This window comes from Cupressus sempervirens, chromosome 10, assembly GCF_028749045.1.
Source record: "Cupressus sempervirens isolate cs-2001-9-10 chromosome 10, ASM2874904v1, whole genome shotgun sequence".
NCBI classification, from domain to species: domain Eukaryota; kingdom Viridiplantae; phylum Streptophyta; class Pinopsida; order Cupressales; family Cupressaceae; genus Cupressus; species Cupressus sempervirens.
Window position 1 is genome coordinate 917,557,389 of NC_143127.1, and position 17,702 is coordinate 917,575,090.

Here is a 17,702-nt window from a genome sequence, read left to right on the forward strand (position 1 = left end):
AACTTATCCACATCAATAATATTTACTTCTATACTAGTTGCGAGACTCATATTCGAGCATTATTCCATTTAGTCATCCAATTGTTGTTTTGCCATATTAGGCCCTTTTACTTTACATAATAGGTCATTGAAAATAACATTAGGACATCTACCTTCTTTCATTTACTCAATTATGTTTAGATAACTCATGAGATAACACATCATAATAATTGTTTCAATAAGAACAACTCCAATTTCACTCAAACATAAGACCATAAAGATTTAGATTACTTACAAAACATACAACACCTATAAGAACAACCCTAATTTCACTCAACATAATATCATTAAAAATTTGAAATTGCTTGTGAATAAGTAAAGTCACACTCTCTTTTCAAATGAGCTAAAAAGTCAAGATTACTTATAAGAATTCACCCACATCGAAATCAAAGAGTTTACTTGATTTTAACAACCACAATTATATTTTTTATTAAAAAATAGCATAATAGGTGATCATATGAAAAATGACCTAAAATGTCAAGTACTACTTACTATGAGAAATGTACACAAACCATGACCAAATCTAGAGAGTCTACTTGATTTTAATAGGTAGAAAGAAGGTCCCGTCGATCAATGCATATTGTTGTGATTATTCTATTCTATTCTATTCTATCTATGCTCTCATTATGCTAGGGACACAAAATTATTTACTTCGAGACGAAACCGTGACTAGCCGCTTCTCGAAACGAAGTTATACTTTGGACGGAAACGAGCGGCCAAGTCAAACAGTAGGTTGAATAGACTTTCAACAAAACTTCAACGACTATGTATCCACTCCCAAAAACATTGGCATACAGGCAGGAATCCCTAAAAAGCGCTGCTCTAAAAACCCATCTAAACATTAAATGGGGTGGTGACTAACGTCATCAATACAGCATAAATTACCAAATCCCTCTAACAAAACTAAAGCCCAAACAAAATAAACGACAACTTGAATGCGACGGAATGACTCGACATTACGCCGAAATGGAGGACAAATGAAGCGAAATAAACGCAAATGAAACGACAGAAACTCCAAACATCCGAATGAAATTAAAGAAAGGTTCAAAACTAAACCAAATGACGAGAGGGAAATTGAAAGGAATTTAATTGTTGTACAGTGAGAAACTGCGAGGGCATCGGAAATGGAGGTTACAGGGGTCTGAAAATCGCTGGAAGAGAAGTTAATAGCGCAGGGGACCAACTTCTCTGCATTCTGACAGCTTTCTGGCGGAAAATGGTTGAAAGAACGGTCAATGCGGTCGTGAAAGGATTTATTTTGGTGGAAAATGTATGCTAACACTTTAAGCTAAAGGCACGGTTGTCATTTTCACCAGTGAACGCTTTTCACTGCGTTGTCATCGATTTTGCGGGCATTTTAAGCGGGGACAGGTGTTTGAGGGTTTTTTATTAAACTTTCATTTTTAGTGAGAAGTGGAGACTGGTAGATCGCGTGGTTTATACGTAGGCGTTGGTGTATAATGAGGCGCGGAGTATGATTTATGGAGGCTCTGTATTTTCGAGCAAGGCTTCTGTTTGGGTTATTTGAAGGGAATATGTGCAGTTGTGCGGTTTTCTTTCCTTGTGATCGGAGGGAAAATGCAGCGGTTTAAGGGTTTCGTGAGCTGATCATAGTTGTTAAGGTGATGGAGACGATGAGATTTCGTAGAAAGGAATAAGTTTGGATCTTTCTCTTCAGCGCCAGGTTCGTTATTGCTTTTTATTTGAGTTACAGTTTTGGTTCGTGACAGTAAAATATGTGGAACAATTGATTACTGTGTAAATATACGAACTGTCCTTGTTACTGCTGTACTAGACATTTTCCTAGAATCAATGAATGAATGGAATCATTTTATTAAGATCAGAATTGTTTATGGGACCCCGAGACCAAAACTTTGTCGTAATGTAGATTTCAAATGCACAAGGAGTGAAATGCAAGTAACTTTTCAAATTTGTCTCGCTGGGAACATCTTCCCATTGCGAGTTTTGATCATAAACTTCAGCATTGTACCTTTTATCAGCTCCAATGTTGATGTCTGAAGCTTTCATCGTGAATTTCGACGAGAAACTTTAACTTTGCACCTTTTATCAGTATCAATGGCCCTCTTTAGCAACATATGGATGCTGATATTTAAGTTGTAATCAAATATCCTGAATTTAAGTGGAAGGCGTTCAACTAATCTTCTCCCACATTGTTTGAAATTTCAAAAACATTATAGTCCAATTTTGTTTTAAATCAACCAAAACTTGCGAAGAAGTTTAACCAGAAGTAGAAGTGCGGGCGTTGCTGAAAATTATTGCTCATTTCAGAAAGCAATAATCTATTCTGTCTTCGACACAATTTTTGGACACAATTTGTGTCAAGCACATGGAAATTGTGAGAGAGTTAGACAGACAGGTTAAATTAAGAGCAACCTTTTTGACTTTCTTTTTTGATACACCAGGCATGTCCCCACATCTCATACCAGCACTGCACTAGACCTTACCTTGGGCTTACCTTTTTATTGCCAAGTTAGAGGACCAATGGGGTGAGATGAGGGGAGACTAGTCCCATAGGGATTGGCGCAACAGCCCGCAAGCCACACTCATTGGGCTAACCTGGCCAGTGAGAGTTGAATGTTGGACCTACATGGGATGAATCCAAAGCCTTAGCACTACCTTACCAACCGTTTGGGCTGGGGGTGAACCTGAAGCAACTTTTTTACAATTAGATCACCTTGTTTAAAGTAAAAAAACTTGTGAAGAAAGTTGACTAGAAGTCAACGTGCGGCATTAGCTTAAGGTATTGCCCTTTTCAGAATGCAATATGCCATTCTTATCATATATATTTTTGGACATGTTCTGTATCAAGGCAATGAAATATGTGAAAGAGTTGGACAACCTTTTCAAGTCTTCGACGATTGTGATCACCTTGATATTGATGAGCTATCATTCTGCTACACTCTCAATTATTAAATTTGTGTCAAGGCAATTATCATTCTACTACACTCTCAATTATTACTAGATACGTCAAAACATGAGTAAGCTCCTTTTTAATGTTTAACAAATTTAGTATGTGTTATCCTACATCATTTTTGTTACAAGCAGTGAAATCTTTGCAAGAATCAAGTCTCTATGACCAAATGAGAGTACTTGTTGCAGCTTTTGCAATCTAGCATGGCAAATATTTGTGGAAAAACTGAATGTTGCTTCTAGTTACGGTCAACCCCATGTTTGTTATTTATTTAGCTCTTGGGTTGCTCAGATACATACATTCAATAACATAGACTCAAGCCTCAAGCAGTTAAGTCCATTCCATTATGAGGGATATTTTGATGTGATTTGAGTGTAGTTGGTTGGTTTAATTCGTATAGCATTCAAACACATTCAAAGCATTTTCAACAGGAAAGGAATTGCTGAGAAAATAGTTTCATAATAGAAAGGCAATAAGACTGGTTATGTCCATAAATGAGAATTACGAAATCAGGTCAGTGGGGTTTGAAATGACATCAAGTTATAGTAGTGCATTTGAAGTGTTCTAGGAATCACAACAGCTAACACCAGCCATTTGATTTACTGTGGAAACAAGTTAAGAACATAGAACAGGAAGAGGGGCCATAACTAGGTTCACACAAACTATGCAGAAAGGAAGGCTTTTAAAATGTGCCTCTATCATAAAGAATCTTACATGATATTCCTCACTACAGACATTAATATAAGTTCTTAGCTGATATCATAAAGTTAATTCTGGTGGCTTTCCTAAAAAATATTTACTAATGTGATGAATTCTGTTTAGAGGTATCAAATATCAGAGATAACAGAAGTGGAGTTCATTTCGGTACGATTCATTCCACAGTTTCAGAAAGATTGTACGCTCTTGTTTTCAGGCAATTAGCTGTAGTATGTTGATTGTAAAATATAAACTATTGATACCATGACCTGTGGTCGAATTGAACTCATGTCTATAAGATATGGATTCCAAGTTTTATTGACGAGAATAGATCTATGGAAATATGTAACATAATATTAAATTGTTCTGTTCTAATTTTATTTTTTTAAAACATATGAAGACATTTGGCAGCTTAAGAATTTGTAGGACAGGTTTTGTTGTGCAGGATAATAATGTTACATGTTAAGGTTGAAGGATCGCTGCAAATGTAATAGCACTGCCTGTAGTTTATGTATTTTCCAAAGGCAGTGATCTCTTGCATTTATATTAAGAACGAGACAAGAAAAAAATGGGACATGTCTATTCATTATTATGTGATTAATATAATGACAATTATAATTATATGTGTCTATATATATATATATGTATGTATGTCTGTGTGTGTATATATATGTATATATCTAATATCTCCTCAGTCATTATTATATTAATTTCTCTAATATTTACATAATAATAACATATATATATTCAAGTGTATATATACATCTCATATATATATGTATATATATCTTCACTAGTTTTGACTCCGTATTTATCTGGCTGAAGCTACAAAACAGCAACACTCCCTCTTAGCTAGGGAGGATAAACACATGGTTAGATATTACCTCAATGTAATATCAAGTTGGCATGATTAAGGATACCTTTGATTAGAATATACCCACCATTTAGATATTATCTCATGATATCAGGAGTAATGGCCTCAGAATATCAAGTCTCATCATATTCACCAAGTACTCTAAGTAATGGCCTACCGAATGTCAAATTGAAAGATATTTACCAAGTACGCTGAGTAATGGCCTTCTGAACATCAAGTCGGATGATATTCACTAAGTACTTTGAGTAATGGCCTCTTGAACATCAAGCTGCATGACATTCACCAAGTACTCAAAAATGTCCATATATTATGTGCACACATTCTCCATGTTATTTACCATATGAACATTATATTCATACTCTGTTTAAGGAAATAAATCCACCATGCAATATATAATCTATCATGATCTGCTTAGAGATCATAAGATATCCATCATAATAGAAGATTAAGTTATTGTAAGATCACCACCTTTCAATAACCTCTACAAATACAAGTGATAATCATTTGGAATTCGTCACTTCTTCATGATGTACACAAGGGGCAAGCCCATTATAATCATGTAGTCACACACATGACACCAAAAGTTTACATAAAGTCAAACTCCCTCTTGAATTTGATATCAACTTTTCTAACCTCCTCGTACAAAGTTGCCTTTGATGAAGCGTCACACTCCCTCTCAATCTGATATCAATCTTTTTCTTCTTGCAAGAGCATCCCCAAAGAGTAAGAAAAAGATCAAGGCAAATAGCTCTTATGGTACGCATAGAAAAATAGGAGATTACCTACAAAAAGTAAAAAAAGGTAGTTCTCAAGATATAATAATTAGAAAATACTTATCTCGTGTTGTTAAAGGATAATGCTAGAATGACAAATCCCCATAGGATTTGGGATGATTTTAGGGTAAGAGAGTTCGTCCTCATCAAGACTCGACTTCACATACTTTTATACTCAACTATCTTCCACTTGCTCGTTCTTGTTTTCTCTTACATAGTTCTCTATTCAAAATCTTTGATTTATATATATCAGATTAAGGATCCGAAGGTATATATTTATTCCTCTCTTCACACTCTCCTATTTCCCATTCACTTAGCAGTGTTGCTTTCAAGATTATATTTTATTTCATTTTATATACTTAACACAACCCATTGAAAAGTATGTGACTCTCCATAAATCGTATCTCTTTATTAATATACTCTTAATGGCTTAAGCCTATTTGTAACATTGTTTTATATTTTAATTTCTTTAACCATATTTTCATCAATTCTTTCTTACACGTATGAAGTTTTCTCTTACGTGGCACCTTTAATCAAACTTTGCCTAAAGTTTGTTTTATTATAATAATAAGTCGATATACATGGTAGTTTACTCACCATGTACAACTGACTTCTATGGGATTTGACCTTGCTGACTAATTTCGATCCAACTTGTTAACCTTGCCGGTTAAGGATTTAGCCCACAGTTGGGGATTGGGTATTGGTTGTGTGACACTTATAGAAAATGAATTAGTCCTAGATTTGTTGACAAGTAGTTTTGTAATTACTTTGTGATGTCCCGAAGCAGACACAACTCCTTAATGCCCCCATAGGCACACACTTCCTTCTGTAAATTAGTGTTTCTAACAACAATTGTATACATGTATGGTTCTAGCTCCTAGGGTAAGGACAAACACAAGTTGTAGGACCCTCACAAGTTGTGTATGGACTCAATCATCGTGCATCTATGCCTTCTACGATGCCCACCTTCTATTTTGCATATGGCATCTTGAGTCTTCTTATGCCAATGAAATGATGTGTGGGCCCACCAACTAATTGTTCCACCCGTGTGTAGTTCAACATGTAGTGCTTGATTTGTCACTTGCGTGTATTTCAACATGTAGTGCTTGATTTCTCACCCGTGTGTAGTTCAACATACTCGTATGGTCTTTGATTGTATGATGTTTAACTCTCACTTAAGTCCATATTGTGACTCCTATACGACCCACAATGCACCTGAGGCATAGTACATCTGTGCATTTGAATCCACCAATAATGAACAGTGTTCTTCGGTTGTCCTCCAATTGTAATTCTAACATCGCATAAAAATATATGACATATGGTTTAATCAATAATTTGTTACAAACAATAGATCACAAGGTGGAAGATAACTTTTGGGGCTACAATGTAATACTAAAGTGAATATTATGGTGCCAGATATTGCTAACTAATACAAATTTGTCTTCAAAGGAGACTTCACACATTTGAGACACAAGTGAAATATCAAAATGATATTTTTGACGACAAATTAGGGTGGTTGTGAACCACCAAAACTGCAATCACAACCACCAAAACTGCAATCACAAAATAGGGAGGATCTTTCCAGAAATAGAAAAGAGTCAGATACATTCCATGATGATTTGCAATGCCCCACCATCTCCTTATGAAGGCCTCCAAGTGTTTATGAAGTTACAATATGAGCAGGCCTACAATACATTAGTAATTTATTTTTTGGGCACCCTTTATTTAATAATTAAATTTATTTATTATTTAATTAATTAATTTAATTAAATTTTTTTATTAAAATTGGGGACATTAAAAATCCTCGCCGCCTAGAGATTGCATGCCCTCAAGCAACCCTCTATCAAATCAATTGCTCATTGAAAAGCTCCAAGATCCCAAGTCAAATGTGGATGATGGTAGCTGTATCGTTTGATAGCTCCATGTTGCATCATGATCACATGCACAAAATTGGATGTAGTCAAGACTATTGTATTGCCATTAAGCTTTTGTTGTGCCACTCATATAAATGTTGCCATGCCCGAAGTCACCAAGATCCTAAAGGAGCCAATCATAAAACACATCGATGATCCGATCCAAAGCCTTCCTGCCATCATACTCATCAATCTCTTTAGGAATCTCAGAGCTTAAGTGTATCTTGTTGTTTTCGTGAGGAAGCCCTTCACATGAAGAGTTTGCAATTGTGCACGCCTCATGCCCAATTAGAGGGTAAACTTTGTAATCAATCAATTGTATTTGCTCCTGCTAGAGATCATTGGTAGCATCTCCATGAAGATGATCAACCACCGGTAGAGCTTGCCAATTCAGAGGGTCACTAATAGAACCCACATCCAGTTGATTGATGAGTGTTGGTTCAATAACATTTCTATAATCCCCCTCTTCACCTTTGCGATTGCCTTGAAGGTCTTGGTGTTTTCCACTTGAAGGGACAATTATTCTTTGTTGCTTGTTCGTATATCCTTGTGGATCTGTTAGTATGTCCTAAAGCTGTAGCCACTTGTCAATCTGCTGCTTCAAATTATTGTTATAGAGTATATTACACTTAGAGGATGAACACTTCATTCAAAATTCTATATAGTCTTTGAGACATATGTCCCTCTGCCATCCAACAATCCTGCTTGATTTGCTTCAGTGACAAAACCAGAGTGGGCCTATCCAACTCCTGTTTCTTGATCCTTGGAAGGAAGGTCGACTGTGTCGACCTTGTGTTGAACTGTTGTGAATCTCCTTTTATCCTTGCTTCTATCAAGTATTTGAGTGTTTCCTCTATCCACTAATACCTTCTTGCAAGGGTCTAACAGAGCTTCTGTTGACTTCTTAGCTCCCTCAACCCATCCTCCAGTCCATTACTCAGTGCCATGATTCAATCTGAATTTCTTGACTGACTGGAAAGATCACCAACTCTGATACTGGTGTGATGTCTTGAACCATACACAACTCCATAATGTCCCCGTATGCACACACTCCCTTCGACAATTGTGCACTTGGTGTATGGCTGTAGCTCCTGGTGTACTCCCTTCGACAATTGTGCACTTGATGTATGGCTCTAGCTCCTGGTGTAAGAACAAATAGAGGTCATACGGCCCTCACAAGCCAAGTATGGACTCCTTAACAAATGTACGATTGTGTCTTCATATGGTGTCTATCTTCTATTTTGTGTACGACAGTCTTGGGTTTCCCTATGACAATGAAATGATGTGTGATCCCACCACCAAATTTTTTGACATGTAATGCTTAACTTGTGACCTGCGTGCAATGCAATACACCCCAACGGGCTTTGACTATACAATGTCTCTCTCTCACTTAAGTTCGTATGGCGACTCCTTTCGTACAACCCACTATGCTTTTGCATTGTACTACTTTTGTCCACGTGGATCCACCAATCATGAACAAATTTCTTTGATCGACCTCTGATTGTAAGTCTAATGTTACGCAAACAGATATGACATAGATAGCAGATTACAAGTAAGATGTTTGGCCTAGAGATGCAAGATGATCTTTGATGCCACAAACATAATACTTGAATGAATATTATTATTCAGATCACTACACTAGATATTGCTAACTAATATGAATTTGTCTTGTGAGAAGTCTCCTCAAATTTGACATGCAAGTGAAATATCAGAATGATATGTCCAATGATAAACTAGGGTGGTTGTGAACCACCGGAATTGCAATCACAAAATAGGGAGGATCTTCCACCTTTGAAATTGCACAGATATCACCTTTAGCCTCCAGCTTCTTGAGATACAAAAGAGTCAAATACATTCCGTCATTAAAGTGTAAATCTGCAAAATATCTAGATTATACTTGATTATTCCTGAATCCCGGAGTATGCTGATTTTTCCCTAGAAAATCCCAATTTGTGAAAAAATCGTTGACCAATTGTTGACCCAATTTTTAATGACCTCTTTGCATTTAAAGTGCATTAAAGCCATATTTAAATCCCTAGAAAATGGCAAAAAAATGTAAAACCTAATGGCAAAAACCTACGAAACCCTACAAAAAACTCATGCAATTGACAAGTCACTCAGAAATGAAGTCATTGAGGAATCGGATTGGGAAAAAAATTGTGGTTTTGTCCCTTTAGTTTTCTTTCCAACATCTAGAAAACCCTAATCAGGGGAGCAGGAGAAGCAATGGCTGTCATCAACGAAATTTGAAAGGGCTCAATCATCCAAAATTGTTAGGGGCATGTAAGATAGTGTTGAACCGACTAATGAATTTCTTTTAAATCATAGTTTCAATTTGACGAGCTCTTTGAATGCCTTGCCTGTTGAATTTTGATGAGATCAACTATATAGTTAATATTATAGAATAATTTATAATTATACTTTTTTTTGTTAAATTAGAGGCCCAAACCAGAAATTGTTATTATATTAATAAATACAAAGTACAATTGCATTTGGTGTGGGCACTGGTAGGAAAGAACGGAGTTAAAAAAAACTCCAGTCTAGTCCGGGACCAGTCCAGAATACAGTACATATCCCTTTATTAGAAATTTGTGATATTTACAAGAAGAACCTTAGGCTCCGCAGAGAATTTGTTTACATTACATTGTAATCCTGCCAACATCCTACACAGGAGTAGTTCCTTCTATACTTCCATAAAGGCCTTTGTTGTCCAACTCAGCATTCTGGGTAATAAGAGGTTTTTATCTATTTACAGCATAAATTTTTCTCAGTTTACACAGTAAATGTCTCTGTCGCTAAAGCCTCGTGTGGGATACAACTTTGAACTTTTCCTTCTTCTGTAAGGACCTGTAAACAACAAACACCACCTTTCCTGGCTGCATAGGGGTAGTTGCCCAGTATAAGAACAACTATCCCTTGATATTCCAAATTAAACAATTAGCAAAATGTCAGACATAGCATAGTAGTTAAGAGAGAGGACGATACTCATCGATATTAACCTCTATACTTCCATTTCAACTTGATTGGAAAGTAACCATTTAAGCTTTATCCTCTTATTAGTCAGAACCAAATCCATTTATAATACAAGATGTAAACATCAGCTTGATTTTCAAAAAGAATACTAAAGTCTAAATCATAAATAAGGAGGATATCAAGCCATTGATCTGAGATTTAGATCAAGTCATAGATTTTACCTTTAATGCTTTAAATGGGAATTACCACAGTTGAAGCACAAATTAAGCTGAAACCAAATTCTATATATATATGTGTGTGTGTGTGTGTGTGTATGTATATTTATTCATCTTTTCTGAGAGAATTATAACAACAGAGGAAATATACTGGGCAGAATAGTAATAAGCCTAATACCAAACCAAAGCTTAAAGTCCTTACTTCTACTCAAAGCCCCCATTCTGGCATAATAACATTTCAGCACAAAATGACATTGAGAGAAGGACACCATGCAATAGCCATGCCGCAGTGAAGCAGAAATCCATAGAAGAAAGCACCCGCCTTGGGTGTTGCAGATAGTTAAAGAGAAAACAGAGGCCTAATAAGGCTAAAAAAACAAATAAAAGAAGTTAATATCTACCAGCCTCTAAGTGTCAAGAGATTGAAACCATCCTCCCCATAAGATAATGTAATCTTATTTATCTCTTATCTTGGAGTCAGCAAGGATCATCTGCGATCTGTGTTAGTGTTGATTTCAAGATAAGAGATTACCAAGACTACAATAACAACCGGGGAGATGATATCAACCATCACCTTAAGTACTAAAAATCAAATCCTTAATTATAATCCATGAGAGTCTCATAATCAAGTAATCCATTTTCTAATGAGAATACCTAACTCAATAATATGCTACCCAAGCTTCAGTATACTTATCAGAACTAATTTCTATCCTATATCAAAATATTACATCACCATGTCCTAACAAATAACATAAAATCTTACACTATAGCTGAACCATGCCCAAATATAATATTATTTTCGATACAAGAGATGCTAAAACCATAATCAACATACAAAGCATATTGAACTAGAAGCTAGCTATGTTGTCACCATGATATTATATAAAATAGTTTAAAATTATAATTATTAAGCACTATATAGGTTGCTCTATAACATTGAAGCAACAAACCTCTATACTTTATAACTAATATCATAATGTAGTTTCAAAATTTTACTTGTTATTGACTATTAATATTTTGAAGCATACAAGTAGAAACCAACAAAAAATCATGATTATGCATGATTAATCGGGAGTCGGCATGTGCAATGATTTATTCCCCCTAAAATTAAGAATTTTCAGTCATCAACTTTTTAACTTTTTTTTTGGCGATTTATTAGGTGATTGGCAAAAATCAACAAAAAAATTGTGAGTAACTAGTAGAAACTCTAAAAGTGATGCTGATGGGAAAAAACATGTGACATTGCGTGATTGTCTACGAGCGTGCATTTCTGCCAATGCAGTTAGGAAAGTTGGGTCAAAAGTTTTGCAAAGTTCTGAAGTGTTGCGAAGTCAGGCGATAGGCGATTACAAACATTATTTTTCTCTCTTTCTACATTGAATATATAATATAGCTTGATTGGTACTATTTCTATTTAACATTGATTTTTTTGTATAAATTTTAAATTGTTGCAATATGAAACAGGATAAAGCCATGGCAAATCTGCCATATCTATTTGTTGCAATATGATCTGAAGTGCAAGGTAACAAAATTTTGCCTTATTTATTTTTTGGAAAACTTAGAGCCCTACAATAATCATTATAATCATTTTAGGCTTGTCAATTATGACATACAAGTTTTGATGATTAATTATATTGCTAGATATTTATAACTTTACTCAAATTTAAGAGCAAGGTAACAAAGTTTTGTGTTATTTATTTTGGAGAAAATAAAGAACCCTACAATAATAATTATAATCATTTTAGACTTGTCAATTATGACATACAAGTTTTGATGATTAATCATATTGCTAGATATTTATAACTTTACTCAAAACTAAATTAAAGAGTATTGGGATGTGTGACCTTTCGAGAAGTCTCAATGCTTCACCTTTGTGAGCATCACCTAGATGCAATGAGTGTTAAATGTTCCATTCATTCTCATGAGAGATGGGTTCTTGTGAACCACTACTCATGAAACTTGCATCAATGAGTTTGTCTCAAAAACTACTCAAATGAATGTTGATAGTAAGTAATATCACAATTTTACTTGTTGTGGAAAATATCTACTACTTGTCAATTGATGTGTTTAAGAGACTTTCTAATGAATGGTTCATCACGCGTGCGACCTGCTGAAGGTTTTGAAAATGAGGTTGCAAGCAAAGTGGACTTAACCTTGGAGGAAACTCTATGGTTAAGAACTTAAGTGCACTTGAGCTGGAGTAGCCTTGGGGTGGGTGTCATCTCGGGAACTCTTGGTGCTTCGCCTCTGTGAGCATCACCTAGATGCAATGAGTGCTAAGTGTACCATTTAGTCTCGTGAGAGATGGGTTCTTGTGAATCACTACTCATGAAACTTGGGTTAATGAGTTTGACTTGAAAACTACACAGATGAATCCTGATAGCAATATCACAATTGGGCTTGCTCGTAAAATATCTTATACTTATTAATTAATGATCTGAAGGGGCTTTCTAATGAATGGTTCATAAAGCACAATACTTGCTAAAGGTTTTGCAGATGTGGTTGCAAGCAAGTGGACTTAACCTTGATGGAAACTTCATCATTAAGCTCTCTTGTGTCGGAGTAGTACTAGGATGGGTGATATCCAACAAGTCCCGATGTGAGCATCACCTAGATGCAATGCGTGCTCATTGTTTCATTCATTCTCATGAGAGATGAGTCTTATGAACTGCTACTCATGAAACTTTGGGGTCAAGAGTTTGTCTCAAAAACTACACAGATGAATCCTGACAGCAATATCACGAATGCATTCTACTTATATTTATGTTGGAACTTTTCTTTAATTGATGATATTTTGCAAAGAAAGTGTAATTCCAATTTTGAAATATAAGAAATCTCACTCATATTTTGGTGCTACTTCAAATCATAGCTTAATTGAAATATTTTCTGACAAAAGAGTCCTTAGAGTTTACGATATAGCAAGAGGAGGTTGTGCAAGTTCTTCAAATCATTATATAAGTCTTTTATCATCTAAGCTAAGCTCATGTCCTTTAATTTAAAACAAAAAATAGTTCTTGACTGTTTTCCTTCAATTTCTGACATTCTCTTTTGTAAATCCGATTTCTCCCTGATTTTTCCAAAAAATCGTACTCCTCTGGTTTGTCGGTTTATTCCCAAAACGATTCATGCTTCCATGCTTTCATGATGAGTTGAAATCCCTGGCCATCTCCGTATAAAGGTCTCCAAGCACCTAGAAAGTTACAATATGAGCTGGCCAACAATACATTATCAATTTATTATTTGGGCCCCTTTTATTTAAGAATTAAATTAATTAAAATACTTTATTAAAATGCGGGACATTGCATACTCCACCACATTAGTGTTCCTATAGAATCCCCAATCAACTTGCACACCACCCCTAGTGGCCTCCAGCAAATGTGTGCAACAGTTGTTTGTTTGCCATGTAATCATCTTCAGCTATGAAGGCACCTATCATATGGTGCTTGCCATCATATCACTTATCATGTGGATTGAAAAGCCACTGAAATGGCAGCTTTCCACATCAATTGGCGTCAAGGAACAAAACATGCTGTATTAATATTAATACACTGCTAAAAACAATGTGACATTCAGCAGCTAGGCTGCATGACTTTGGCAGCAAGTTAACATAATGTTCGCAGCAAGCCATCATCTCAGTTGTAAGTGTCAGCTTAGGTAGCGACCATCATTTTATGCAGCAGGTCATGTTCATGATGATATCAATGTTCAAGTGTGTTCCTGATTTTAGAATCATCTTGACCTGAACTACTTATGAATTTGAAATAGTTAAGAAGGCAGCTCTCTCAATTTCTTATCATTGTTTTTTATGTTTTAGATAATTTGTGATTAAAAATTTTCTTGTCCAAAATTTTGTAGCTGGGGGTCACTTACAAAAGTATAAACAACAATTCTGACGATAAAACATCCCTTTTATCAAATTTTGTTTCTTGATAGGCTGTATAGATGTCACATGACAGTATAATGCACTAATCTTCTAGAAATAGAAATTCATTAGATCAAGCATGACAATTTTGGATTTAAAGAAAATACCACTTTATAGATCAACATCATATTGTGAAATTGCTTTTTATATGTAATCATTGTTGGCAGTTGTGTGTATCCAACTTTGAGATCAAGATTTGGGGTTATAATTTTATCATTAAGAATTCCAATACATGCTTTGTTGAACTGAAGTATAGCTACTCTATAATTAGACATCTGCATACTATAGAATAAAGTTTTAGGTTTTTGTTTAACTGCTAAAAATCCCATACATTTTTTCATTCATACTTATAATAATCCTTGAGCTCATGTTCTCTGATAATGAAACAGGATATGGCAGATTCATTATCCAGTGGCCAGCGTTTCCGGAGAATTTCCAGAATATCTTTTACTGCAAACTCAGAGCTTGATCCTTTGGTTTGCCTCTTTACTTTTTATTTGATTTTTAATATTACACTTACTTGTATGTTGATGTTCCATTTCCAAAGGGTAGAGTGTGGTTCTGTTTAGTAGTGGGGTTCACTCCCCAAGCTAGAAGCACTTGCAATTTCAATACATAACAAGTTTTGTAAATGACATGGATAGGCACAAATGAAAATGAAAGAAGTTTAAATTGTAAAATGAATATAAGAGAAAATAAAAAATCAAATATACAACAAAATTAGCTACATCTGTTGCATAAACCTTCCTATGTAAATTCTATGAGAGCAAATCAACACTTGCACATGTGTAGGAAGTAGCACAGCAACCATATTGGAGCATTCAATGGACAACCTTCAATTCTCTATGTGCGATGGCAAGGAAAGCAATTGTTCAGCAGTGGAGTAAAATGATTCTGTTTTTCATTCACAAGCTTAGTCCCACGATTCGCTAAATTTCAGCCATGGAGTTTTAAATTTGGTGAACTTTGAAAGAGGGCTAAAAATCTGCCCTATTTTTGTACGGTAGAGGGCATAGTTTCTTTTTGATCAGATATATTTAAAAACATGTTTCTCAGAGTTTTTCAGTTTGAGCAGTGTGAATATGTCTATCAGCAAGTCTTTTTTCCACCGCTCCACCAGGACGAAGCTTTTAAAATGATTTTCAATGTCCAATAGGGGCAAATGAACATATAGATCATGGTGAGGGAAGCCTCAGGAGCAGCTGGCTGAGACCTTCAGAAAACAAATTAGCGACACAGACATAAGGTCACCAACTAAAGAAATTGCACACAACTTTTATGTTTATGGGTTGGCTTCCCTTTAATGTTAATATTTAGATTTGATTTTTAACTTTTTATTTTATTTTATTTTATATAAATTTTAATATCTCTTAATTTATGTTTTAAATGAATAGATGTGTTATTTAACCTGGTTTATTTTAATATAGACAGGTTAATATTTTAAACTAAAATATATTTAGTGTTTAGTATATAAAATCTAATATATTTAATATTTATAATTTAGATATTAATAATAATTGATTAAAAAATTTAAGTTTTTTAATATAAATACATATTAAATTTTTCATTATGTATTCAAATTGATCATAATATTTTTTTATGAACATTTTTGCCCTACCTCAATTTCATCCAAATATTATTTTTTTTGAGCATGAATTTAAACTCAAACCTTGTGACTGTTGATTTTCTAGGCTTTCACCTCATTCTCTCACAGAAAAAATGCATTATAAGGAATTCCACTTAGAACTCCTCATAGAGAAGATATCATTAACAAAGGATTGAACCTCAAAATTCTCCCTCTGAACAATGATCCTGGGATTTCAAGTCCTCTAGTTACTCCAATAGAAACTCTCTTCACCCAAGGATGCCTTTTGAATTCCCTCTAAATCTGATATCAATCTTCTGACTTTCTGGTGGTAAGTCATTACTTCCTCATGATATACATAGGAGTAGGCCCATCAAAATCATGCATTCACACATATGTATTTCTAGACTCCCTTTGAGTATCAATCTTCTAAGCTCCCGCGTTGCCTTTAAAGAAGTGTCATACTCCCTCGTAATGTAGAAGAATCTCATAATCTCAATGATCAAAGATACTTGCTTCAAGAGCCTCACTTTATCCATCTTGATCATCAGGGTCTTTGGAGCTACTATCATTAGATTGAGTCTGCACAATATTTGGTAGCATGTGTAAAGTACCAACTTTCTCTTCCTGTAAGAACATCTTCAAAACATAAAGGTAAAGATCAAGACAAATAACCCTTATAGTATGTATAGAATTACATATAAGAATACTTATCTGCACATGAAGGTTCAAAATTGTCCGGTTAGATTATTTGAGAATGGAACATCTCCCCTCTAAATAAGGTTCAAGTGGGAATGGAACGTTGACTATTATTCCCTCCCACAATGTAAAATTTCCACTCATTCTTATATTGTTGAAATTTTTTGTATCAAATATGACAACTCCTTTCTAATTTCCAACTTACTCTTTTCATCCATTGAAGCTCCAAACATTCATCAAGCTTAGTAGTAGAAGCGAACAAAAACTCGTCTATAATACGCCAATATCATGATTGAGTATGATTGTGCCACTTGAATGACTCTACAACTCATACGTCAAGTTTCATTTATCAAAGAGAGACTCGCAGATAGTTTAATTAAAGTCACAACTTTCTTATGATGTACACAAGGGGTAGGCCCATTCACATAGTTGCATGAATTTCAGTCCTCTTGATTGTTACAATTTATCGATTACTGAAGATTCCATCACAACATTGGTTTACTCTCTCTGACGGATGTGTTAGAATCCCTTTGAACATAAATCTTCTAAGCTTCTAAAATAAACTTCCCTTTAACAAAGTGTTAGACTCTCTCTAAATTTGATATTAATCCTCCTTCTCCTGCAAGAACATTCTCGGAGGAAAAGATTAAGGCAAATGCTTATATAGAAAAACAAGTAAGCGGGATATTACAAAGATTAGATAAATAAAATACTCAAGGATAATAAATTCTTATTTGTACATCAATAATACTTTAATTTGATATTTCATTCTATTAGACATTAATCTAAGAATGATCCCAATTATTTCAATATAAAAAATATCTAATTTAAGTATATACATTAACCATATATATATATATATATTTCATTATCTATAGATATACTTCAATTGATATTTTCAACATATTATTATTTTCCTATAGAATCAATATAATATTTCCTAGCTGTGACTTAGGATGTATGTATTGTCCATATACCCTTATAAATTTCATGATTGATGTCATTATTCATAATGACTAGCTTTTTTTTTGAAATAAAGGAGGGGTGAAAATTTATTCAAGCTAAAAGAGAAACAAGAACAA

General features: G+C 34.6%; 1 protein-coding gene across 2 annotated transcripts in view; it reads left to right on the forward strand.

Annotated features, from left to right (window-relative positions):
- The first annotated feature begins 1,056 nt into the window (after nucleotides 1-1,056).
- The window catches only part of SPK1 (guanyl-nucleotide exchange factor), a 190,662-nt gene continuing 174,016 nt past the window's right edge, over nucleotides 1,057-17,702 (forward strand). Inside the window, exons 1-3 of one of the 2 annotated variants that reach the window (XM_089806752.1) lie at nucleotides 1,096-1,722; nucleotides 11,879-11,936; nucleotides 14,726-14,812. In XM_089806752.1, coding sequence (XP_089662878.1) covers nucleotides 14,729-14,812 — 84 coding nt within the window. In that variant the 5' untranslated portion in view covers nucleotides 1,096-1,722; nucleotides 11,879-11,936; nucleotides 14,726-14,728. Of the gene's footprint in view, nucleotides 1,723-11,878; nucleotides 11,937-14,725; nucleotides 14,813-17,702 lie in introns of both variants that reach the window. The other variant, XM_089806751.1, reaches the window with a different exon arrangement.